Source organism: Typopeltis vanoorti, chromosome 8 (genome assembly GCF_054136105.1).
Source record: "Typopeltis vanoorti isolate ZY-2024b chromosome 8, IOZ_Tvanoo_1.0, whole genome shotgun sequence".
Taxonomy (NCBI): Eukaryota; Metazoa; Arthropoda; class Arachnida; order Uropygi; family Thelyphonidae; genus Typopeltis; species Typopeltis vanoorti.
In genome coordinates this window covers 105,355,677-105,382,259 of record NC_143556.1, presented here as the reverse complement: position 1 = coordinate 105,382,259, position 26,583 = coordinate 105,355,677, and the positions used below count along the sequence as shown (strand labels likewise).

The 26,583-nt window shown below is 38.0% G+C and overlaps 1 protein-coding gene across 10 annotated transcripts in view; it reads right to left on the bottom strand.

The window, feature by feature from the left end:
• LOC150104251 (uncharacterized) overlaps window positions 1–26,583 on the bottom strand; it is a 1,804,220-nt gene that overhangs the window by 1,343,817 nt on the left and 433,820 nt on the right. For all 10 annotated transcript variants that reach the window (XM_090396244.1, XM_090396248.1, XM_090396245.1 and 7 more), the window contains exon 6: window positions 24,854–24,952. In XM_090396244.1, coding sequence (XP_090252370.1) covers window positions 24,854–24,952 — 99 coding nt within the window. The remainder of the gene's footprint in view (window positions 1–24,853; window positions 24,953–26,583) is intronic.

Here is a 26,583-nt window from a genome sequence, read left to right as displayed (position 1 = left end):
GGGGGATAATGCTGGGTATAGAAACAATGGCATTTATATGCTGTATACTAATGCCAGGAGTATCCGGAATAAAGGAGAGGAACTGGTGGCGCAGATAGCATCAGCCTGGCCAAAAATTATTGGGATCACTGAGATGTGGTTAACAGAAGAGGATATAGTAACAGGAATAGAAGTCGCTGGGTATACAGCATTTTTCGGCAGGATAGGAGGGAACAGCGTGATGGTGGGGTACTGCTTATGATAAGTGATGACCTATGTCCTCTAAGAATGGAGGCTTTGGAAGGCAGTGAGACAAATGATTTTGAGAGCATATGGTGTGAGGTAGTGGAGAGCAAGACAGGATATTTAGTGGGGTATTGCTACAGACCCAGGAGCACAGAGGATGGGGACCGGGAGATGTTTAGACAGTTAAGTTTGGCAAGTGGAAGAAGAATGATTGTTATGGGAGATTTTAACTACAGTAGTATAAATTGGAGAGAGGAAGATGCATGCAGCAATAGGGGAATGGAATTTTTAGAATTCTTGAGGGACAAATGTCTTAGGCAACATGTAACAGAGGGAACAAGAGGTTCAAGAGTTTTGGATTTGGTTATAGCATCAGAAGAGTTGATAATAACTGAGATGGCATCTCTCCCACCAGTTGGAGAGAGTGACCATATGGTTTTGACTTGGAAAATGAATAGACATGCAGGAGTATCAAAGAGACGGGAACGTATGTGGAATTATAAAGCAGGTGATTATAATAGTCTTAGACGTCAACTTCGGGAAGTTTCATGGAGGTAAGAATTGGAAGGCCCAGATATCATTAGTGCGTGGGAAATTGTGAAAGAATATTTGTTAGCAGCAATGGTAAGTTGTATACCACAAGTGAAGAAGAGGACACAATTCGGAGTAAAGTGGATGACAAACAATATTAAACAGGAATTGCATGCGAAAAAGATGCTATGGAAGAGATATAAGGAGACAGGTGAAGAGAAGATGCTTGAAGAATATAAGACACAGGCCAGAAGAGTGACTAGTGTGGTAAGGAAAGCGAAACTAGAATATTACTGCTGACTCTATCGCCTGCCTACCTAGCAAATCCCATTTCCCTGTTTTTGACCATTTATGTTCTAAATGCCATAAATGTCCTAACTGCCAAATTCCCAATCCATTTAAGTGCAAACCATCTCTCTTAAAATACTCCTTCCTTTTATCAAACTCATCCCAGACATTCATAAAATTAATATTCAGTTTCATTTCTTTGCAAAAGCTTTTACACAATCTTGACATTATTCCATTTACTATAATTGCTCTTCTGTTTAATTTATCACTATGAAATCTTGGTAGCACACTCATGATCTTTCCACTCTCGTTCTTTGCATTCATTGCTATCATTAAATCCTTCAAATCCTGTCTCACAGAAAATCTTTCACTACCTAGATCATTCCTCCCTATAACAGCAATAATTTCACTCGCTCTATCTTTCTGCAATTTCACAGCCTCAGTTATATCCTTAATCGTTGACCCTGGATAACACGCTTTAATTACTCTGCTATCCTTCACACCCTTAATTATAGAATCCGCCATACAGCACAATATATTTTTCTCTCCTTTTTAATTTAACATTCTTTACCCCCCACTGATGCTTGTTTTTGTCCCTGATCTTCTCTCACATTCTTCTGTACATCACTGAGGAAACTCTGTGCATGTATTTCTGAACTATTTATTCTGTGCACACACACACACTCACTTAATCAGTTACTAAATAATCTGTCATTCTCATTCCTGGTATTCTTAATACCCCCCCATACTTTCTATTCCATAAAAAACATTAGAACATATTGGAATGCTACAAGATAGACTATACAATTTGGTCAGATCAAAATTATAAAATATATTACAGTCATTTAAAAATGCCAGTTCCTTTGTCTCAGGAGAACTTGCACAACACTATCACCATCTATCTTAAGGAACTGCACCACAGTTGGCTATCCTCTTGAACTGGTTATTTAATGAAAGTTTTGCAGTGGGTAGGAGTGGAAAGAAGGCAAAATAGTACCACCCCACAAGCACGGTTCTAAGACAGAAGTCTCCAACTATAGGCCAGTCTGTATAACTGCGGTTGTGGTCAAGGTGTTGGAAAGATTAGTAAGAAATAGAATATAGGATTGGGTTGATGGACATAGCATTCTTTATGATGGTCAGCATGGGTCTGTAAAGGGTGTGTCCTGTTTTAATAATTTACTTGCATTTTATGATAAGGCAATAAGTGTGTTAGATAAGGGAGAATCACATACACTGATATTCTTAGCCTTTGCAAAAGTGTTTGATAGATTACAACATAAGTTGGTGTACAAGCTGCAGAGGATGGGAACAGATATTATATTAGTTAGATGGATCAGAGATTGACTCTCTGAATGATACCAGCAGGTTGTGTATGATGGGGCAGTGCCTCAAAAAAAGGAGGGTAACCAGTGGCATGCCTCAGGGTTCTCTTCTTGGGCTACTGCTATTTAACTTGTTTGATCTTTGGCTGTTTGATGATGACACAAAGTTGGGAAGAATTATAAGTAGCAGAGCTGATGTTAATTCCCTTCATGAAAATTTGAATAGACCTTTTACTTGGACAAAAGAGTGGAGGTGTAGTTTTAATATCAATAAGTGCAAGGTGTTGCACTTTGGAGTGCAGAAATATAAGGCTGCGTACAATATCAATGGTACCGTACTGCAGGAAGTGGATGAGATTAGAGATTTGGGAGTGATGGCTAACAGTAGACTGAAGTTTAGAGGGCATATTGCTAGTGTTGCAAAAGCTGCGCATCGTAGTGATTCTATAATAAGAAGTACTCTAACATGTAGGGATAAGGAAGTTGTTGTGCCACTGTATAAGGCACTGGTCAGGCTGAACTTGGACTGTTGTGCTGAGATCTGGTCACCTGGTTTTCAATGTGATGTGGAGACAATGGAGAGAGTCCAGAGGCGAGTGACTAAAATTATGTTGAGACTTTGGAATGCTGGCTATGGAAAGAAGTTGAAGAAATGTGGATTGCAGAGCTTGGTGGATAGGAGAGAGAGAGAGAGAGAGGTGATATTATAGAGACATTTAAGTTAGTGAGAGGATTTTATTAGATTAATTCAGAGGGGATTACAAAAAGAGTAGAAGGTGAGAGGAAAGAACCAGAGGTCACCCATGGAAGTTGTGTGGGTGGTGTGGTGTTATGAGTGTGGTGAAGAGGGGTGTGAGAAGTACATTTTTTACATGGAGAATTGTTAGTGAATGAAAAGAATTACCAGAATGTGTTGTTAATGCAAGGCACGTTAAGGATTTTAAGATTCTATATGATAAATATGTTGTCAGTTGAATGAACCAACCACGATGAGTCTGTTGACTCCACGGAGGGTGTAATAATAATAATAATGTTGTGGCCTTACATGAGGACATGAATATATTGTATGAGTTGGGAACAGTGTAAAACTATCAATTCAATGTTACAATAATAAGTTTAGTTTAATCCTTTATCCAAGTGTGAGCAAACAAAGTTTGGGTCTGAAAGTATCTTCAGGACTGGGGTAAGGCAGAACAACACCAGGCAACTCATTGTAAAGGTGGAGAAAGTTCTCATCACTCCTATCTCAGTACCTCACATAATGCAAAGCACATCTCCTTGCGGATATGTGTAATGCTATGCATTAAGGCAAAGGCCACTACCCATATCGGTTTCGACCTTTATTGAGGTCTCGTCGGTGGGAGCTAGGCGAGTAGTGGAGACACCAAGGCAGAAGCAGTGAGAGGTCATCCCAACCTATAGGAGTTGCCAAAGGATGTACAGCTTTATTATTAAATTACTCCAAATTCAGAGAAAGATTTTGGGAGTTTATTTTTCACCTGGTTAGACTATAATAAGTTTAGTTTAATCCTTTATCCAAGTGTGAGCAAACAAAGTTTGCGCCTGAAAGTATCTTCAGGACTGGGGTAAGGTAGTAAACACCGGGCAACACGTTGCAAAGGTGGAGAAAGATCTAATCACTCCTATCTCAGTATCTCCCATAATTCAAAGCACATAATGCTATGCATTAAGGTAAGGGCCACTACCCATTTCTCTGAATCCGGAGTAATTTAATAATAAGGCTGTACACCTTTTGGCTACTCCTATAGGTTGGGATGACCTCTCACTGCTTCTACCTTGGTGTCTCCACTACTGGGCCTGGCTCCCACTGACACAGGGCAATCCTCTGTGTTACCTTCACCACCTTTGCAATATGCCCCTTGAATTTCAGGTTTCTATCAATCATCAACCCCAGATCTCTTGTCTCCCCTACTTCCTCCAGTATATCTCCTCCAATAGGGTATGCAGCATCCCATCAATGTGTCCCAAACCTCAAGACCATACATTTTGCTGCATTAAACTGACACCAACATTCATTTGCCTATCTGTCTAGCTTATTCAAATCCTCTTGCATGACTACCACATCTGCACTATCACTAATAACCCTTCCCAGCTTCACATCATCCACAAACAACTGAATATCCCCTGCAATCCACTGACAATGTCATTGATATAAAGGTTAAACAATACAGGCCCCAGTACTGAGCCCTGTGGGACCCCACTTGTAACACTCTGACTCCTTGAAACTGCTCCACCATACACAACTCTCTGATACCTATCAGACAGCCAATCCTGAATCCAGTTGACCAACCTGACATCCAAACCCATGTGCTGCAACTTAAATATCAGCTTATCATGTGGCACCCTGTCAAATGCCTTCGCAAAATCCAAGAAAATGGCAGTATATGCATTTCCCTCATCTATTGCTCTTGTAACTTTATTATAAAAGGCTAACATATTACTAAAACAAGAGCGCCCCCCCCCTCACAAATCGATGTTGACTCTCACAGATAACATTACCCTCATCTGCGCAATATTGTATACAGTCCCTAATTAATTTCTCCAAGATCTTAACAACTACTGATGACACACAAACTAGCCTATAATTAGACACTTCCAGTCTGCTACTGCACTTATGCAATGGCACTATCTTACCTTCCTTTCATTCCCTGGGCACCTTTCCTGTAGCCAGATGTTCATTGAAAAGCCAGGTCAAAGGAGCTGTCAGTTCATTAGCACATTCTCTCAAAACTCATGGTGAAATACCATCCAGTCCCACAGCATTACTGACATTCAGAGAGTACTCAGTATTTGGAACACGGTCTCCTAGTGCACCTCTAAACCTCAAACCTGCCTTATCCCTCTAGTATCAAAATTAATTCCTTCAAGATGAAATACACCAATAAAGTGTTCATTGAACAATTCCACTATGTCTTTTGCATCAATCACTCTATTCCCATTTTTATCACACAATTTCATTCTTCCACAATCATTTCTCCTCTTACTGGCCACATAGCTAAAAAATTCCCTACGATTTTCTTTGGATCTTAGGACCAATCTCTTCTCACATTGCAGTTTTGCCTTCCTTACCATACTAGTCACTTTCCATACTAGTCACTTGGCCCGTCTCTTATATTCTTCATGCATCTGCTCCTCTCCTGTCTCCTTACATCTCTTCAATAGCCTCTTTTTCACATGCAGCTCCTGTTTAATATTGTTTGTCATCCACTTTACACCAAATTGTGTCCTCTTCTTCACTTGTGGAATACAGCTTACTATTGCTGCTAACAAATATTCTTTCACAATTTCACAAGCAATAATGATATCCCGGCCTTCCAATTCCTCCTTTCATGAAACTTCCCAAAGTTCATGTCTAAGACTATTATAATCATCTGTCTTATAATTCCACACATGTTCCCATCTCTGTGATACTCTTGCATGTCTATTCATCTTCCAAGTCAAAATCACATGGTCACTCTCTCCAACTGGTGGGAGAGATGTCATCTCAGTTATTATCAACTCTTCTGATGCAATAAGAAAATTCAAAACTCTTGAACCTCTTGTTCCCTGTATTACATGTTGACTTAGACATTTGTCCCTCAAGAATTCTAGAAATTCCATTCCCTTAATACTACATTCATTTTCCTCTCCCCAATTTATACTGCTGTAGTTAAAATCTCCCATAACAATCATTCTTCTTGCACTTGCCAAGCTCAACTGTCTAAACATCTCCTGGTCCTCACCCTCTGTGCTCCTTGGTTTGAAGCAACACTCCACTAAATATGCCATCATCTTACCTATCTCTACCAAACACCATATGCTTTCAAAATCATTAGTGTCTCTGCCTTCGAACGCCTCCACTCTTAGAGGACAGAAGTCTTCACTTATCATAAGCAGTACTCCACCACCACACTTTCCCTTTCTATCCTTCTCGACCCCACTGTTACCTGATGTCATTCTCCTTCCCTCAAGCATCCTTTCCCACAAGAGGCCACCCCTGCTACCATCCATCTTGGGCATTCTAGTTTCTCTGCATTGAAACACTAACTCATTCAGAACAGCAATCTCTCCAGATGCCTATGTCCTTCCCCATTCAAATGCAAGCGGTCTCTCGCATACAATTCCTCTCTGTCTTCAAATGCTCTCCAACCATCCACATATTCTAATCTTCTCTTTTTGACACATTCTGGCTATTATATTATTCAATATTACTGCTCTTCTGTTCAGCTCGTCACAATCATACCTAGGCAACACGTACACTACCTTTCCTCTCTGCGTTTTATTTCATACTACCTCAAGCAAGAATCTCATATCTCTCGCTGCCCAATTTACATTACCTCTCAAGTCATTTGTTCATACCATCACAATCATCTCAGCCACTCTTTCACCCCTGTTAATTGCCATAGCCACACTTTCTACTGTTCCTTCAGGCAAACACTCCTCATGCATCCTATCTTGCACACCACGGATCATTGAGTCACCATACATTACACCCTCTTACCGTTCCCTCACTCCTACTGTTTCCATTCTCTCCTCTTCATTCCATAACACTCTCACATTCCCGCTCTTCCACTTATCCTATTCTCTCCTCTTTTATCACTCCCATACCTCTCTCTCATTCCCTCTCTTCCAATTATCCTATTCTCTCTTCTTCTATTGTTCACATAATTCTCTCTCATTCCCTCTCTTCTACTGTTCTCATTCTCTACTCTTCCACTTATCCTATTCTCTCTTCTTCTCTCATTCCCTCCTCTTCTATCATTCCCATACCTCTCTCTCATTCCCTGTCTTCTGCTGTTTCTATACTCTCCTATTATATCATTCCCAAACTCCTCTCTCCTACTGCTTCTATACTCTCCTCTTCTATCATTCCCAAACTCCTCTCTCCTACTGCTTCTATACTCTCCTCTTCTATCATTCCCAAAACTTTCTCTCAGTCCTATTCTGATTTGCCTTGCACACATCTCTTCCATTCTCCAAATCTCATCTTTCATACTTCTCATCTCATTCACAAGATATTCCACCTCCTCTTTTAGCTCATCTATCCATCTCTGAAAGCTAGTCACTCTTACTCACCATTCATTTACCCAATCAAAACCACCTCCGTTAACTTCACCGTCATTCAAGCCTTCCACACTCCCAACTCTTATTTTCTCATTCATACTTTGCTCATCATTCTTTCCTATCACACTACTTGTGTCCCATTTGTCATTCTCTCCTATCGCACTACTCATCTCCCGACATTCATTTCCCATCCCTAAAGCAACTAGGTCAATTATCGATATATCAAATTCATTAATTTCTTCCCACTGTCTGCATTGCGTGCATATACGCACTCCCCCTTCTCTCACCTGCCACATATCCAACTCCCGGGAAGCATACATGCTGCAATCACTGCATGCCACAAAGTCCTTTATTATATTACGTATAATAGAATTCTTAAATAGCGGAGGACTCGGTTACACGCCATTTGTGATTGCATTTGTGTCCGCAATCATTCCTTACTGTCAAGTACATAATACTAAACTAATCGCTAAAAAATATATATGAACACTGTATCATTATAAATATATATATCAAAATATATATATTTATTTATAAATATATATATTTATAAATAAATAAACGCTAAATATAAACATATATATACATAAATATAACGCTATATTCAACGCTATATACTATACTAGATAGCGAAAACTTATCTTCTCTTCCACCACAATGCTGCCAGCTGTGTCCTCGCCTTCTCGGTAACCCAAAGAATTCACACTATACACCGTTTAATAAACCATAGAGGATTATTATAGAGGATCATATATGAAGTCCATAAACTCATCATGAGAAACACATGCACACTAAACATTGTGCAAAAAAATGCATATCGTATCTCTTAAACACATTTCACCAACAAAAAATTTGAAAATAACAAAACTGCCACTTTGTTACTTTCAAAGCAAAAAAATCAGTTAACCATCTTATATCCCTTGTTTTCTCTTGTAATAGTTCTATACATGCCCCTTTCTACATGCCTCATTCTATACATGCCCCTTTAATTCTTATTATATTAACATCAGACATTCATGCAGTCAAAAGATTCATCACTGGAGATATACGTTGTTACACACAAACTCCATCAAACTCTACTTTACACTCATTCAACATGCCACATTCACCATAATATCAGGCAATGCATTCCACTCTTCAACTATTCTTCATGCCAAAAAAAAAAAAAACTGCTCCTTACCCCCTATGAGGATAAAGGCTTTGTATAATGGAACCATAACCTCTCTATTTCTTCATGTTAAGTACCTCTGTATGATTGCTAAAATCTGATATGATGTCTTCACAATATGAATTGTGACCTCTAAACTTCAGGTCCTTGTCCTCCACCACCACTCTCAGATCTCATCTCCTCAACTTCCTCCAAGCTTTTTCCACCAAGTGCATATTTTCCATACCACTGTTTAGCAAATTTCAGAATTCTGGAACCATAACACCCCGCCTTTTGAAACGACAGTTCCATACTGCAGACCACTCATGCAATCTATTCATATAATCCTGTAAGGCCACAACATCTGCATGATTCTTCACTCTTTCCAATTTTGCATTATCTGCAAACAGTTGCATATCATCAGTTAAAACTATCCCAATATGTTATTTAATATTCACATTAAATAACAAACACCCCAAAGCAGACACTACTATTACTCTGCTAGTGACTTTCCTTTCCAGGGATATTGCATCTCCAGACACCACAACTTGCTGATACCTATCTGAGAGCCAAATAGCCTATCCAACTTACTAATCTATTATTCCAGCGTTTCTCAACCTTTCTAAGCCCAAGGACCAGTAAAATGTCTAAAACAATTCTACACACCACTAAGTTATGTAATTAAAAAAAAAAAAAAACATTTGGGAAAAACTGAGCCATTTATGACATAATAAATCTAAAAGCATGTTTTGAATACATATGGAACCATAATTAATTAAATTGGAAGTAAACGATTAAAAGCATATCATCATTGAACAAAGTTTTAATTTTTATTAAACAAATAAACAACAATATGATATAATGTGTAGCTCAGTAGATGTGGTATTTGTACACCACAACACTTGATACACGAAGGAAGATTTACTTTGGAATCTAGTCGATGACTAGAGGAAATTTTTCTAAGCCTTTTCTCGACTGGTTCCTGAATTAGTTGATCTCTGGCATGGACAAGCGGGTTGCCCCCCCTCCCCTCCCCGGAAACTTGGGTTTTTCGTCCTGTAAACTCAAAAAAATCGACCGTAGAACCCACATTATTTCAGACATTAAATATATTGTGTTAGGGACCACGAGAATGCGGCACATGTTGATCCGTCTCTCTCTTCGCTGTGCGCTGCTTAATTAGTGATAGCCTTGGGCCATCTATCTCTGATTGGATACCAGTGGAGATTGAACTGCCCACTCAGTCTCCAAAAATTAGATGGGACTAAATGGCCTCGCATAGTCCCTATACAGGAATAAAAAGGCATTAGATTTTTTTTTTTTTTTGTTACTACTTACCTACTTTTAATGAGATGGTTGAGCTTCTCGGCCCTTGCAGAGTTGCTGGCTCAATAATGGTTAACTTCAGTCAAAGATCAGCACACACACACACAAAGACAATTTCTGTATTTTATTTTTATTTGAAGGAGCAATGAAAATATTTCTCACAAAGATAGGTTGTAGACGACTGCATGACGATTTTCAATGCTTCTTCAGATAATTCGGGAAATTAACTTCTCACTTAAGGCGAGATCCAGAATCAAGCTAAACCAAGATCATCGAATTGCATTTTAAGCCCACTGTCACTTGAAAGCTCAATTAATTATTCTTTTTTCGATAACGAAAGGTCATTCTCGTGACTGTAAACCTGAAATGGATCGCGAACTCACAGAAATTTCTCATAAAAGTTATTCGGAAAATATGTTTCCAAATTCCGTTTCAGAGTTTTGAGGTGGTCACAAATCCTTTCTAGAAATTCAGAATGAACAAAAATATAATTTTCCACTAAAAAGGGTGTAGAAAAGGTGCAAAGTGCCTATCTTTTACATAATTAATCCATAAAACCAGTTTTTTCTCGAATGCCATTATTTTGTTGTAGGCATCAAGAACAGTTAAAGAATTTCCCTGAAGGGAGAGAATTAGTTCATTTAATTTTGAAAAAATGTCTGAAAGATAGGATACTGTTGATAACCATTCTTCGTCATCAATGAGTGATGCAAAATCACAATGATGTTCATTTATAAAGAATAAAACTACATGCCTTAATTGAAATAACCGTGTTAGTACTTTCCGCCTGGAAAGCCAGCAAATTTCAGAATAAAGCAGCAGTTGTATATATACAGTACCCATTTCATCGCAGAGTACTGAAAATAACCTGTTATTTAACGGTTGAGCCGTAATAAAATTAACTAGATTTACTGTGTGGAATAGCACAGTTTTAAATTCTGGTGGCATTCCTTTGGAGGCTAACGCTTCCATATGTATGAAACAATATACCCAATCCATATCCGGAGCAACTTCCTTGACCTTAGATACAACCCCACTATGCCTGCCTGTAAGAGAGCGAGCTCCATCAGAAAAGAAGTCCATACATATTTCACACTGGATTCCTTTGTGTATTATGTAATTATTGAGAGTGTGAAATATTTCTCCTCCAGTTGTTCGGGATGACAAAGTTCTATAAAACAGAATATTGTCATGAATGTTGTTATCATGTGCATATCTTACATAGCATATTATAATAAATTTAGTTTTGCGCCTGAAAATATCTTCAGGACTGAGGTAAGGTGGTACAACACTAGACAACTCACAGCAAAGGTGGACCAAGCTCTCATCACTCCTTGTATCAGTATCTCCCATAATGCAAAGCACATTTCCTTGCAGACATGTATACTGCTATGCACTAAAGGAAGGGCCACTACCCAGACAGATTTCGACCTTTATTGAGGTTTCATCAGTGGGAGGGAGACCCAAACGTGGAGATACTAAGGCAGAAGCAATAGGAGAGGTCATATTTACCTATACAAGTTGCCAACAGGTGTACCACCTTATTATTAAATTACTCTGGATTTAGAGAAAGATGTTGGAAGTTTATTTTGCACTTGGTTAGACTATAATAAATTTAGTTTAATCCTTTATCCAAGTGTAAGCAAACAAAGTTTGAGCCTGAAAATATCTTCAGGACTGAGATAAGGTGGTACAACACTAGGACACTCACAGCAAAGGTGGACCTAATTTATTAATAGAAAAATGTATTAATAAAAAACTAAATTTATTATAGTCTAACCAAGTGCAAATTAAACTTCCAACATCTTTCTCTGAATCCAGAGTAATTCAATAATAAGGTGGTACACCTGTTGGCAACTTGTATAGGTAAATATGACCTCTCCTATTGCTTCTGTCTTAGTATCTCCGCGTTTGGGTCTGCCTCCCACTGACGAGACCTCAATAATGGCCGAAATCAGTCTGGGTAGTGGCCTTTCCCTCAATGCATAGCAGTATACATGTCCGCAAGGAGATGTGCTTTGCATTATGGGAGATACTGAGACAAGGAGTGATGAGAGCATGGTCCACCTTTGCTGTGAGTTGCCTAGTGTTGTACCACCTTACCTAAGTCCTGAAGATATTTTCAGGCACAAATTTTGTTTGCTTATACTTGGATAAAGGATTAAACTAAATTTATTATAGTCTAACCAAGTGCAAAATAAACTTCCAAATACGTAGCATATTAACTGCGCATCATTTGTAACATCAGTAGTCTCATCTATTTATAACGCATAATAAGGGGTGTTCTTACTCTTTTGATTAACTGAGATTCTGTCACCTGCCATATCATTAATTCTGCTACCAACAGTGTCATTTGAAAGAGGAATAAATTGACATATTTTAGTAACTTTTAGCCAAACATAGTTTTTAAAACATCTTTTATAGCTGGAAGGAGTACCTTTTCCCAAGAATGAGGTTTCCCTGTTTTTGCTATGCACAAACTTAAGAGATAGGATGCTTCCAGTGCCTTGCTATTAATCAAACCCATGGTTGAAACTATATCTTTCCCATGATTTAATGTCGCTAAGCGTTGCTGAAAAAATTCAATCAACTTATTTTCCACATCATGATGTTTAGTTTCTAAATGTCGTCAGAGTTTTGCAGGTTTCATGCAGTCGTTCGACAACACTTCATAACACAAAACACAATGAGGTTTCTGTTGACTTTCATCTACACACCAAGTAAACCTGAATTCCAAATATGAACTGTTATATTTCCTACTGTATTTTTTTTTTGAACTGCTTGTTTCTTCTACTTTAATAGTATCAGATTTACTCACTGTTACAACAGGCATATCAGAATTAGGTTTACATCATCTGTTTCATTTGCATTTCTTTTCAAAGTCCTAGTTCTAAGACACTTTTCCATTATTAAAAAAAAAACGTTTCCAAAAAATATAAATACTGGGGTTACCTCACGACACACTTTGTCCAAGTATCACTTAGCACTTCTGAAGATATACTGAGCCTTGGTTGAAGAACGAAAATCTTCAATCCATCCATCCATCTTCAAGGCACGCCTTTCCTAATTGGGTTGTGGGGGAAGGAGCAGCAAGAAGGACTTCCAATGGTCAAGATCCTCTGCCACCAAGCTCAGGTGTTCTGGTGGGACTCCCAGATGTGTCCACCTAAGGTTTTGGATATAGTCTATCCAGCAAGTCCCTGGTCTTCTGCATGGCCTCTCACCCTCTGGCTTGGCAAAGAGGGCCTGTTGGAGAGTCTCTTGTGGCATTCTGACCAGGTGCCTGTACCATCGTAACTGTGATCTCTCAACAAGGAGAAGCAGTATTGAGGGGGTTCCCAAATTGCAGAGCTTCAGACCCTATTGAGTTTTATCAGCTCATTGGATTCATGTCTGCATTCTTTCAGTCATTACCCAGCTCTCATGACTATAGGTGAGGATGGGGACATAGACTGCATTGAAGACAGCCAGCTTTGCCTTCTGGCTTAACTCCCACTTCAATACTACCGAACGACCAAGCTCCTGCAATGTTGCATTTCCTGATCCAATTCGAGTATCTAGCTCTACGTCCCACTTTCCATCACTAGTGAATATGGACCCAAGGTATTTAAACTTCTCCACCTGCCTAAGTGGGACTCCACTCACATGTACAGTGCACTGGGATGGTTGTCTTGAGACCACAAATGTTTCCGTATTGGCCACATTGAACTTCATCCCGGCTTCTGCACAAACAGCTACAAACCTATTCAGGGTTCGCTGGAGATCATCTGTGGCAGAGCTAAGCAGAACTAGGCCATCTACAAAAAGCAGATGTCCAATGCTACATCTTCCAATTCTGACACACTCACTCCCTTGGCTGTGCCTATCAATCCAGTCCATAAATATTATGAAAAGGAGAGGTGACAGAACACACCCTTGGCAGAGACCAACATAGACTGTTAAAGGTACAGACTTTGTGCTGTTTACCCTGACACAAAACTCTGGGCATTCATATAGGGACTTTATGGCAGCTAATAGTTGGCCATCCACTCCATACTCCCGTACTACTTGCCAAAGTGTATCCCGAGGAACCCGGTCATATGCCTTCTCCAAGTCCACAAAACATGTGTAGACATTCTTGGTACATTCCCAAGATTTCACAAAGACTTGCCTTAAAGTGAAGATTTGATCAGTTGTGCTTCTACCAGGATGAAAGCCACATTGTCCTTCTTGGAACTTTCACTCAACTATGCTCCTCCACCTTCTTTCCAAGCACCTAGCATATACTTTCCCAGGCAGGCTGAACAGAAAGATGCCACGATAGTTGCTGCAATCTCTCTGGTCTCCCTTCTTGAAGACTGATATTATTATGCCTGTCTGCCACTGGTTTGGTGCTCGCCAAGATATCCAAGCAGCCTGACACGCTCGAGTCAGCCAGAGAACACCGTCTTGATTTCAGGCTTTTAGCATTTCAGGCCAAATTTCATCATCACCAGCAGCCCTGCCTGATTTTAGCGATTTTATTGCTAAAAGGACCTCTTCTGCTGTAAGAGTAGTCATTGCCCCAATTTCCTCTTGGACGTCCACAGCTGCTGAGCCACCTGGGTTAAGAAGTCTCTCAAAGTATTCCCTCCATCTGTGGAGGATATCTTTCTTGGTTGTTAAAAGTGCACCATCAGAGGCCTTAATTGCCCTTGCTGTGCACGATTTCCTCCCTAAAAGGCGGTGGATGATCTGTCAAAATACCTTGTTTGCATTTGCATAGGATGAGTCTAATCTTTCTCCAAAAGATTCCCAAGCCTTCTGCTTTGCTGTGTTTACTACCTCAGCAAAGCACCTTTTTGTGCCTCAGTAATAATCTTCAATAATAAAAAATAAATCAACAACAAGCAATTAGTTGAAATGTGGATATTTACTTCAAATCTGACAAAACAGCAAGGGAAGGCAAAAGCAATAAAACCATATTGTTGTTCACTTCACCCATCTTTTATTACTCGTCATTCTGCCGCCATAAATTATTGTAGCGGAAGAATGTTCATGGAATAAACATTCTGCACTATTTGAAGGTTTTTTAAGTATCCATTTTATTTCAATAATTTTTACCTACTTATTCCATATTTAAGTTAAGGGATATTACATCCCATATTGTTTCATAGCCGAATAAGAAACTCAGAGAGTTTCATGCCGAATATAGTAAATATATATATATATAAAGTTTGGCAAGTCCAAGCGTAAGCAAATACCTGCATATTGTTACAACTGACCCTTTAGGGAGTGCAACACTGAGACAACTCATGGTAAGGGTGGAGCAAGCTCCGATCGCTATTCTTGATATTTCCCCATAATGTAAAACTCAGCTCCTAGGAGCTGTATAACTGTTCTACATTATGAGTGAGAGACGGTCACTACCTAGACCGTTTTCAACCTTTATTGAGGTCTCATCAGTGAGTAGGTAGACCTAGAAATACCAAGTTTGTAGCAAACAGAACTTACATATACCCTACTATGAGAATTGCCAAGAAGGTGTCCTAATAAATTATTAATCATATGAAGAACCAAAGGCTTCAATTCGGTGACATAAACTTATTTAAATTAAGGGATATTACATCCCATATTGTTTCATAGCCGAATAAGAAACTCAAAGAGTTTCATGCCAAATATAGTAAATATATAACGTTCGGAGGGTCCAAGCGTAAGCAAATACCTGAACAGTGTTACAACTGATCCTTTAGGGAGTGCAACACTGAGGCAACTCATGGTAAAGGTGGAGCAAGCTCCGATCACTATTCTTGATATTTCCCCATAATGTGAAACCCAGCTCCTAGGAGCTGTATAACTGTTCTACTCATAATGTAGAATGTCCAAGCTTAAGCAAATACGTGGATAGTGTTACAACTGACCCTTTAGGGAGTGCAACACTGAGGCAACTCATGGTAAGGGTGGAGCAAGATCCGATCACTATTCTTGATATTTCCCCATAATGTGAAACCCAGCTCCTCCTAGGAGCTGTATAACTGTTCTACACTCATAATGTATCAAGAATAGTGATCGGAGCTTGCTCCACCCTTACCATGAGTTGCCTCAGTGTTGCACTCCCTAAAGGGGCAGTTGTAACACTATCCAGGTATTTGCTTAAGCTTGGACTCGCCGAACTTTATATATTTACTATATTCAGCATGAAACTCTTTGAGTTTCTTATTCGGCTATGAAACAATATAGGATGTAATATCCCTTAACTTAAATAAGTTTATGTCGCCGAATTGAAGCTTTTGGCTCTTCATATGATTAATAATTTGTTAGGACACCTTCTTGGCAATTCTCATAGTAGGGTATATGTAAGTTCTGTTTGCTACAAACTTGGTATTTCTAGGTCTACCTACTCACTGATGAGACCTCAATAAAGGTCGAAACCGGTCTGGGTAGTGACCTTCTCTCACTCATAATGTAGAACAGTTATACAGCTCCTAGGAGCTAGGTTTCACATTATGGGGAAATGTCAAGAATAGTGATCAGAGCTTGCTCCACCCTTATAATGAGTTGCCTCAGTGTTACACTCCCTAAAGGGTCAGTTGTAACACTATCCAGGTATTTGCTCACGCTTGGACTTGCCGAACTTTATATATTTACTATATTCAGCATGAAACTCTTTGAGTTTCTTATTCGGCTATGAAACAATATGGGATATAATATCCCTTAACTTAAATAAGATTATGTTGCCGAATTGAAGCCTTTGGCTCTTCATATGATTAATAACTACTTATTCCATTTTAATTTGTTTTGTGTGAATAATTAAAATATATATATATTTCAGCATGAAACTCTTTGAGTTTCTTATTCGGCTATGAAACAATATGGGATGTAATATCCCTTAACTTAAATAAGTATATATATTTATTTATTTAATTTAAGTCTGCAAGCGGACCACTTGTCCCATCGTCGCGAACCATCTATGATCCGCACAGATGGTTTATATTTCCATGAATTTCATATCAGCAACTTTAGAGCATAGAACAGTATGTTATAGTTTATACGTGACAATGAGTAAGTGAAACAATTCAAATTGTAATGGACAAAAGATCTAAAGTCCTAATTTAGCATTATATAAGTAAAGAAGTATTATAGCTATGTAGGAGTTGATCTTAAGATAACATTCTCCCAAATTTTTGGCAAATTAATGCAACCATACTTAATCAGGTTAGGAAAATTTTTCATAGCTATGGCTAACTCTAAAAATAATCTTTCTGATCTGTAACAAATTCTAAATAGCACACACTGATTTTTCACCCATCTAATCCTGTGTGAAAAGATGTCCAAGGTGTGGTCTGCCAGTCCTGACTTGCCATAATAATGGTAGAGAATGTATTTTTTATATTCTAGTGCCAAGTTATAGTTATAGAGTTATAGTGCCAAGAGTGACAGTGTGTTTTGACACACTGGTCTGGGTAGTGACCTTCTCTCACTCATAATGTAGAACAGTTATACAGCTCCTAGGAGCTAGGTTTCACATTATGGGGAAATGTCAAGAATAGTGATCAGAGCTTGCTCCACCCTTATAATGAGTTGCCTCAGTGTTACACTCCCTAAAGGGTCAGTTGTAACACTATCCAGGTATTTGCTCACGCTTGGACTTGCCGAACTTTATATATTTACTATATTCAGCATGAAACTCTTTGAGTTTCTTATTCGGCTATGAAACAATATGGGATATAATATCCCTTAACTTAAATAAGATTATGTCGCCGAATTGAAGCCTTTGGCTCTTCATATGATTAATAACTACTTATTCCATTTTAATTTGTTTTGTGTGAATAATTAAAATATATATATATTTCAGCATGAAACTCTTTGAGTTTCTTATTCGGCTATGAAACAATATGGGATGTAATATCCCTTAACTTAAATAAGTATATATATTTATTTATTTAATTTAAGTCTGCAAGCGGACCACTTGTCCCATCGTCGCGAACCATCTATGATCCGCACAGATGGTTTATATTTCCATGAATTTCATATCAGCAACTTTAGAGCATAGAACAGTATGTTATAGTTTATACGTGACAATGAGTAAGTGAAACAATTCAAATTGTAATGGACAAAAGATCTAAAGTCCTAATTTAGCATTATATAAGTAAAGAAGTATTATAGCTATGTAGGAGTTGATCTTAAGATAACATTCTCCCAAATTTTTGGCAAATTAATGCAACCATACTTAATCAGGTTAGGAAAATTTTTCATAGCTATGGCTAACTCTAAAAATAATCTTTCTGATCTGTAACAAATTCTAAATAGCACACACTGATTTTTCACCCATCTAATCCTGTGTGAAAAGATGTCCAAGGTGTGGTCTGCCAGTCCTGACTTGCCATAATAATGGTAGAGAATGTATTTTTTATATTCTAGTGCCAAGTTATAGTTATAGAGTTATAGTGCCAAGAGTGACAGTGTGTTTTGACAAACTGTCAAAAAAAAAATGAGTTTCAAACAGAGAGAGAGAGATGCGATTGACTTTTGTGTTAAACTAAAAGTTTTACTGAAATGCATCAAATGCTTCAAAAAGCATACAGTGATGAATGTTTATCCCATACTGAAGTTTACAAGTCGTGAGATGCTTGAGGGGCAGGACTATCCAAAAACTAGACTGAGCAAAGTTAACATCCAAAAAGTGCGTGATTTCATCAAAGAAAACCTGAAATCGTCCGTGAGATTGATTGAAGATGAACTGGAATTCCAAAATCAACTGTGCACAACATTTTGACCGAGAGTTTGGGCCTTCGTAAATTGAATTCGTAATTTGTTCCCCCACAAGGTGACGACAACCAAAAAACATGTCGAACTGAACACTGCGAGGACCTCATGAAAACTGCTCATAAGGACTCAAACTTCCTTGAAACAATCATTACTGGTGATGAAAGGTGATGTTTTGAGTATGAGTCTGAAACAAAGTGCCAGAGTGATGAGTGGAGACCACCAGAAGAGGAGCATCGAAAAAAAGTCGATTGGAGAAGTCAAAAGTAAAGACAATGCTGATTTGTTTCTGAGTTTCCAATAGCAATATCCACAAAGAATTCGTTCTGCCTAGCCAAATGGTCAATGGCGAGTTTTATCTCAAGGTTTTGAGCAAATGATAGCGAGAATTCATCGCGTACAGCATGAATATCGTGATGCAGGCAGCTGGTAGCTTTTGCACGATAATGCACATCTCATTGTTCAAACATTCTGAGACAACACACAAACTTGGTTTTTGAGCAAAAACCAAGTTTGTGTGTTGGATCACTCGTCGTATTCACCTGGCTTAGCACCCTGCAACTATTTCTCTTCCCCAACTTCATTTGCCAATGAAAGGAAAGCGATACAATTGAAAATGTTCAAGCAGCAGTAACCACAACCCTCAACAGTGTCCCAAAAACCTATATAAAAAACTCATTTAACGAATTAATTGACCATGCCAAACGCTGTATCGAAGCTGAGGGAGAGTATATTGATTGAAATAAATGATCTGAATAATTATAATTGGCTGGTGTTTTAGTTTCTATCAAAAGTTCAGTTTCTTTTTGGGCAGAGGGTGTATTGGAAGTGCAGTATCCCCAAACAGGAAGGTCACTAGTAGTGTACTGCAGGGGTCTGTTTTCGGACCATTGTTGTTCAATTTCTATGTTAATGATATTGGGATGAGTTTAACTGGTGATATGCAGCTGTTTGCAGATGATGCAAAATTGGGAAGAGCAATGCAGAGTCAAACAGATGTATTGCCTTACAAGAGGTCTTGAGTAGACTTCATGAATAGGAAGGTAAGTAAAACTGTCAGTTCAATGTTGCAAAGTGTACGACAGGGGTCTTCAACGCATAGCCCAAAGAGCTCTTTGCAGTGGCTCGCCAGCTATTTTGAAAAAAAAACTACTTAACATTAAAATGCGATTAAATAAAAAATAATTTCAATGAAGCCCGCAGGTCACTAAGCTATACTGCAGTATTTAGAATTCTAAGATGCTTTCCAGATTCACAAGGAATGCTGTGCATTTGATACTTTACATAAAATCCTATAAAAATAAATATTAAATAGACATGCTTCTTCAGCCATCTACTAGTGCCAAGAGGTACTTAAGTACTAGTATTAATGCCGCAGGTAAATGGCTGAAGCAGTAGTTCGTTCAAATGCACTGTCTAGTGCCTTTCAGATACATCTCAAAGGTTCTCGATACTTTCTTATAAATACAAGAGGATGTCATCCACAGTCATTCAGGCAGTCATGAACAGTGTGATATTCGTGAATAACGCCATGCAGGTTTGTTGTGTCAGCCATAGCCTATTATGGTTTTATATTGCCAGACTTTTTTCATTAGCGTGAGACATATTCAATGAATAATAACTGTTACACAGCCATTTTGGATCATTTTTAGGGTTCATCTTCCATCACTACAGCATCTATGAGTAAAAAGCATAAATCAAGTGGTGATTCTGGTCAGGTTTTTAATGAAAAGTGGACCAATTTATACTTTTATTTTCTGTGCCATTCGTCAATAAGCCAGTGTGTTTAATTTGTTGTGAGTCAGTGTCAGTATCAAAAGAATACAATATAAAATGACACTATCGGTCAAAGCATGCATCCAGTTTCGATCACCTTCAAGGGCGGCTTCATGTGGACAAAGTGAACCGTCTCCAAATTGATTTAAAATAACAGCAGGATATTTTAAAAGGAAGAGGGATGAGAGTGATGCATGGGTCAAAGTAAGTTATGTAATAGCTGAAAAAAAATTGATAAAAAATCAAAAGTCTTCTTGGACAGTGAGTTTGTGAAAGAATGTCTCATCGCTGCTGGGGATATTCTGTGCCCAAATAATAAGGATGGGTTTAAAAAAATGAGTTTGCCTGGGGTAACTGTAGCACGATGTGTCGAAGAACTTGCCAATAACATTGAAGGAACTTTAAAAAAACGGTCGTCCGAATTTACATCATATTCACTTGCTTTAGATGAGAGCACAGATGTGAAGGATACAGCACAACTGACTATCTTTGTCTGTGGCATTGATCAATAATTCAATGTGACAGAACTGCTAGTGCTCATACATATGAAGGGAATGACGAAAGACGCTGATATTCTTAAAGCCACCAAGAAAACGCTACAGCATTTCGACCTCAGCTTAACCAACCTCGAGTGTGTGGTAACTGATGGTGCCCCTGCTATGGTGGGAAAGAATGAAGGGTTTGTTGCACTGCTACAGAAAGAACTGGAACTAGAAGGAAAAGATTTTGTCCATTACCACTTGAGTTTAATCCACACTAATTCTCCTTGTGTTTAATCCACAAGGAGAATTTGTGCGTGAAAACTATTAGATTTGAGAATGTCATGAAAGTTATTGCGACTGTCGTCAACATTATTACAGCTAGAGGATTGAATCATCGTCAATTCCAAGAGTTTTTGACCCAAGAGTGTGAAGCAGATCATGACGATGTGGTTTATTATAGTGATGTGCATTGGTTGAGCAGAGGGAAGGTTCTTAAAAGAGTCTTTGTCTTATGGAGCGAAATACAGCAGTTCATACAAACCAAGCGGAATCCGTTTGCGGAATTTAACGATCCGAAGTGGATGACAGACTTTGCCTTTGTGACCAACATCTCGTTGCATATGAATGACCTAAATACACAGCCTACAATCCAAAGATCAACAGGTGCACACTCTGTTGATCTTTGGATCAACTGGTGCACACTCTGTTTGATCACATCAAAGCTTTTGTGGCCAAGCTCAAATTTGGAAGGCACAACTCGCAAAAAAAGACTTAACTCATTTTCAGCTTCTCGCTGAGTCCAACTGTTCTTCTCTTGATGAATACACTACAAAATTAGCTGTGTTGCGAAGTGAGTTCGAAGAGAGATTTAGTGATTTTCATAACGATTTTCATAACCGACAGCCTTCTTTAGATTTATTTTTAATGCCATTCAGTGTCAATGCTGCCAAAATGCCAGGCTCAGTACAAATGGAGATGCTTGAACTCCAAAACAACTCTTCTTTGAGAGAAAAATTATTCAATGTGCCCTTGCTTACATTTTACAAAGACTATATTTCTGAGGACGCATTCCCTAATCTTTGCCAGCATGCTTTGAAGATGTGTGCTTTGTTAGGAAGCACATACTTATGTGAGCAGTTCTTCTCCAGAATGAAGCATGTGAAGTCCAAGACAAGAACTCAGATTACGGACCAACATCTCGAGAATAATCTGTGCATAGCAACTTCCAAAATTGATTCCAACATTGACAAGCTGGTCAAGGAAAAGCATTGGCAAGTTGCCCATTGACATTGTAAAAAATGAATGTTTTCTTCATTAAATTATCTTTCTTCAAGTATTGATTATATTTACTTATCATGAACCCGACTCCTACCTATGCTCTTAAACCTGAGTTTGTTTATTTTTATAGGATTTTATGTAAAGTATCAAATGCACAGCATTCATTGTGAATTTGGAAAGCATCTTACAATTCTAAATACCACAGTATGGCTTAGTGGCTCGCAGGCTTCGTTGAAATTTTTAATGCGGCCCACACTGTCTGAAAGGTTGAAGACCCGTGTAAGGTTTGAGATTTGCTAAGCAACATTGGGATGCAAAGTATACATTTGGTGGGGAAACTTTAAAGGAAGTAGAGGAAATGAGAGATCTAAGAGTGATGGTGGAGAAAGACCTGAAATTCAGAGGCCACATTGCAAAAGTTGCAAAGACATTGCATCAGATAAAGGCAATGATGTGGAGGACTCTGACATGCAGAAATAGAGAGGTTATAATGCCATTTTATAATGCCAAGCTCAGGCCTCATATGGATTATTTTTTACAGATTTGGTCACCATGTTTTCATGGTGATGAGGATGTATTGGAAAAAAAGTCCAGAGAAGATTCATAAAGGTGGTCAGTGGTCTCTGTCTTACTCCGCATTCAAGACTGACTGAGAGAATGTAAGTTGCAAAGCTTCATGAATAGGAACAAAGGGGGGGGGGGATGTGACTGAAGTTAGTGAGGAGTTATCAGGGTTGACATGGAAGAGATTTTTCACAGAAGGGGAGAGGAGGAAGCAGAACAAGAGGCAATTCCTGGAAAGAAACTGTATAAGGAGGATGTGAGCAAAGGAGTGAGGAAGGTTTTTTTCATGGAGAATGGTCAGCGAGTGGTATACATTGCTTGAGTGTTTTGTAAATGTAGGCACACTGAATCAGTTTAAGGTAGGGTTGGATGAGCACTGTGTGCAATAGTGTGTACTTTCCACAATGAGTGCCTGATTCCATGGAGATCAGATGATAATAATAATAATAATAATGAAATGTTTGCCACAATTCCTTAACCATATTATATAAGTATTGGGTCATACAATGAAGGCTGTAGCAATTCTCAAACTGTATTAGAGCAAGCCATGCTGTATAAGTACTATGTTATACATGGTTTATCAGTAGTTTATATTATGATATAATACATGATATTACACACAGCTTGGGTGAATAGTGGTGAGTTAGCGGGAAATATCAGGAATAAAATATATTCAGTATTACGGAGACAATAGAGCTCAAAGGTATATTCCTCACTTTTTTTCTTTTTCTCTTTTTTTTTTTTTTTAATGGCAATATTTAAAGGAATTTAGAGCAACTGGAATGTAGCTATCTACTTACATATTAATATATGTAATATGTAAATGATAGAAGATTTAAATTTTGAAAAGGGCCTGGATAGATTGTCATATGACATGATGGAATTTAAATGAGAACAGATGGGGCTGGATAACAGATTAGCACATCACACTGGAAATCTGCTGTCTGATAGGTATCAGTAAGTTACGTATGAGAGAACAGCATCCCAAAAGAGGAAAGTTATGTGGTAGTGAGGTGTCACTAGGTTTGTTTTAGGACCACTACTGTTTACAATTTTGATGCTGGGAGCAGTTAAAAATGGATGTGCTGTTGTTTGCAGACAACAAAGTCAAGAAAAGTAGAAGTAAAGCAGATGTGACTTGGCAGAAGGATGCAAATGGACTGCTTGAATGGGCAGGTTAGTGAATAAGGATGGATGTAAGCTTCTGATGTTAAAAGTAAAGATAGAAAGCTAAGAATACAGCTGGTGGGGACTTGAAAAGAATAGATAAGAATTATGGCCATGATGGAAGAGGACATGAAATGTAGTACCCCAATGCTAGAACTCTGATGACAAAACAGTGGATTACAGACATAATGAGCAGCACATCTGCATGTAAAATTAAGGTTATAGTCTTTGATAATGCATATACAAAGCCTTGATGAAAGGCAAATTGGCTTATGTGCAGATTTGATCCTCAAGTTTTTCAGAAGATAAAGACAGGGTGCAGAGATGAAAAAACTAAAATGCTGTAACATCCCTGTAATCTTTGGTGTGAATATTGATTGAGAATATGACATTTGTAAATGTGGGTGAAGCAGAAAAAGTGATATAACTATGTCATAAAACTTAACAGTTTATAAGTTAATAATGAAAGACATTTCTTGAAAGAGCAGAGCAAGATAAGGATAGAATAAGAGGACATTCTGTATAAGAAGGTGTAAACAGGATGAATCAGGAGGAGGCTTTTTCCATGGAGAATAGTTAGCAGAATGCTTCACTGGGAGTGTTAATATACAAAGAGCTTAAGGAATAGTTTCACAAGCATTATTTGTGACAGAAGGACCTCTGAAATGAGTAACTCACAAAATTCTGATGCTGATAATATATTTTTAAAACAAGCACACCCTGGATTTGTATCACAAAAACAAATGATTATTTTTATTTAACTTTATAATAGTGTAAATCTGCATTGAACATTATTATCTCATAAACTAAAGGAATATTCGAAATCATTTGATTCAGAATACCCATATGTAAAATCAACAAAGTGACATACATAAAATATAATTAATATTTTAATTAACAACTTTCATTTACACTAAATAATACATCACTACATTCTGAGTGAGTCTACTTATTACCTTTGCTGCAAAATTCACATCTGCACCTTTATCAAGTAATAATGTTGCAATATCTTCATTGCCATAATGAGCTGCAATATGAAGTGGTGTAAACCCACTCTAAAAAAAGCAATACAGAAAGTAAAATCACACATCACATAATTAGAAAAGATAATCCTTTGTCAAATAAAAACAAGCCTATTTAAACCAATAATATATTTTAGTGCTAGAAATCTTTAATAGCACTAAATACACTAAACACAAGTTAACATTTAATTAGAGATGTTCAATTTTAAACAAACATTCAGATTCAGAAAACAGATCTCATATGCACTGAAAAAAAAAAAGATAGAGCAATTATAAATGCTGTTATCTGAGGTGAAGCACTTATATATAACTTCAGTATGCATTGATTTATTTTATTCAAGAACATTTCATAGACATATTGAATATAACGTGTGAATAAGTATGTATATGTAGATATTGTAGACTTAAGTAATTGTTTTTAATTTATTTAATTTTATTTATTTTATTTTTTTGGCCGAGACTGATATGCCATGTTTGTTTAAGCCTGTAAGCATAAAGCTGTGTGTGATTCTTACTCAATTTCAAATGCTGATTTTAAATATTATTATTATTATTATTATTATTAAGAGAGACCTCCAAGGAAATAGAAACTCATCGAGGGAGGCCACATACTACATACACCAGCTATCATACTTATTCTTGAATTCATTCACACCGCTTGCACTCACAACATCCAATGGCAATCCATTCGAATCACGCACCACCCTCTGAGAGAAAAATCTAGCCCTCACACCCTTCTTAGCAGCCTTCATTCTCAGCTTCCAAGGATGCCCTCTCGTTCTTTCCCCACAGTCCATAAATTGAAAAATTCCATCAATTTAGATCCTGTATGACCCTTTCAGAAGTTTGTAAGTCTCAATCATATCACCCCCTCTTTCTCCTGTTTGCTAGTGTCTGCAGTCTACAAATTCTGAATTCTGTCTTCATAATCAGTATTCCACAATCCTGATACCATTTTTAACACTCTCCTTTGTACTCTCTCCAATATATCAGAATCACAATGGAAACCAGGAGACCAGACCTGCGCATAATAGTCCAAGTGAGGTCTTATCAAGACCTCACTTGTAAAGAGGCAAAATAACATAATGTGATGTGTGATGGAAGGAATACCATCACACAAATGGTATTCCTTCCACATCGTCCTTTTCTTACAAATCTCTTCCTTAATAAGATTACACATCCATTTGACTCCTACTCTATTTATTCTTTGAACTCTCGAGACACATTTTGATATCGCATAATTTAAGTATTGTTTAAATGCTTCCCATGCACTGTCGATATTCTTTCCATCCAGCAACCGATCCCATTCCACTGAACTCAGTATATTCCTCAGTTGGTCATAATTTCCTGCTTTGTAGTTCAGCATGTAACCTTTTCTGAATGGAACATTCATAAACTTAGTCACTTCCCAAGTGAGTACCGCATGATCACCGTCACCAACTGGAGGCAGAATAGCTATGTCTTTAACTAAAATGCCCTCTGACACTATAATCAAATCTAACACTCTTTGACCTCGAGTTCCTTCTGTCACATGCTGCATGAGGAAGTTGTCCTGCAACAGCTCAATAAATACAGTTTCATTCTTCTCATGAGATTCTACTGCTACCCAATCAATATTTGGATAATTAAAGTCTCCCCTTATGATTACTCTTTTCACACTCACC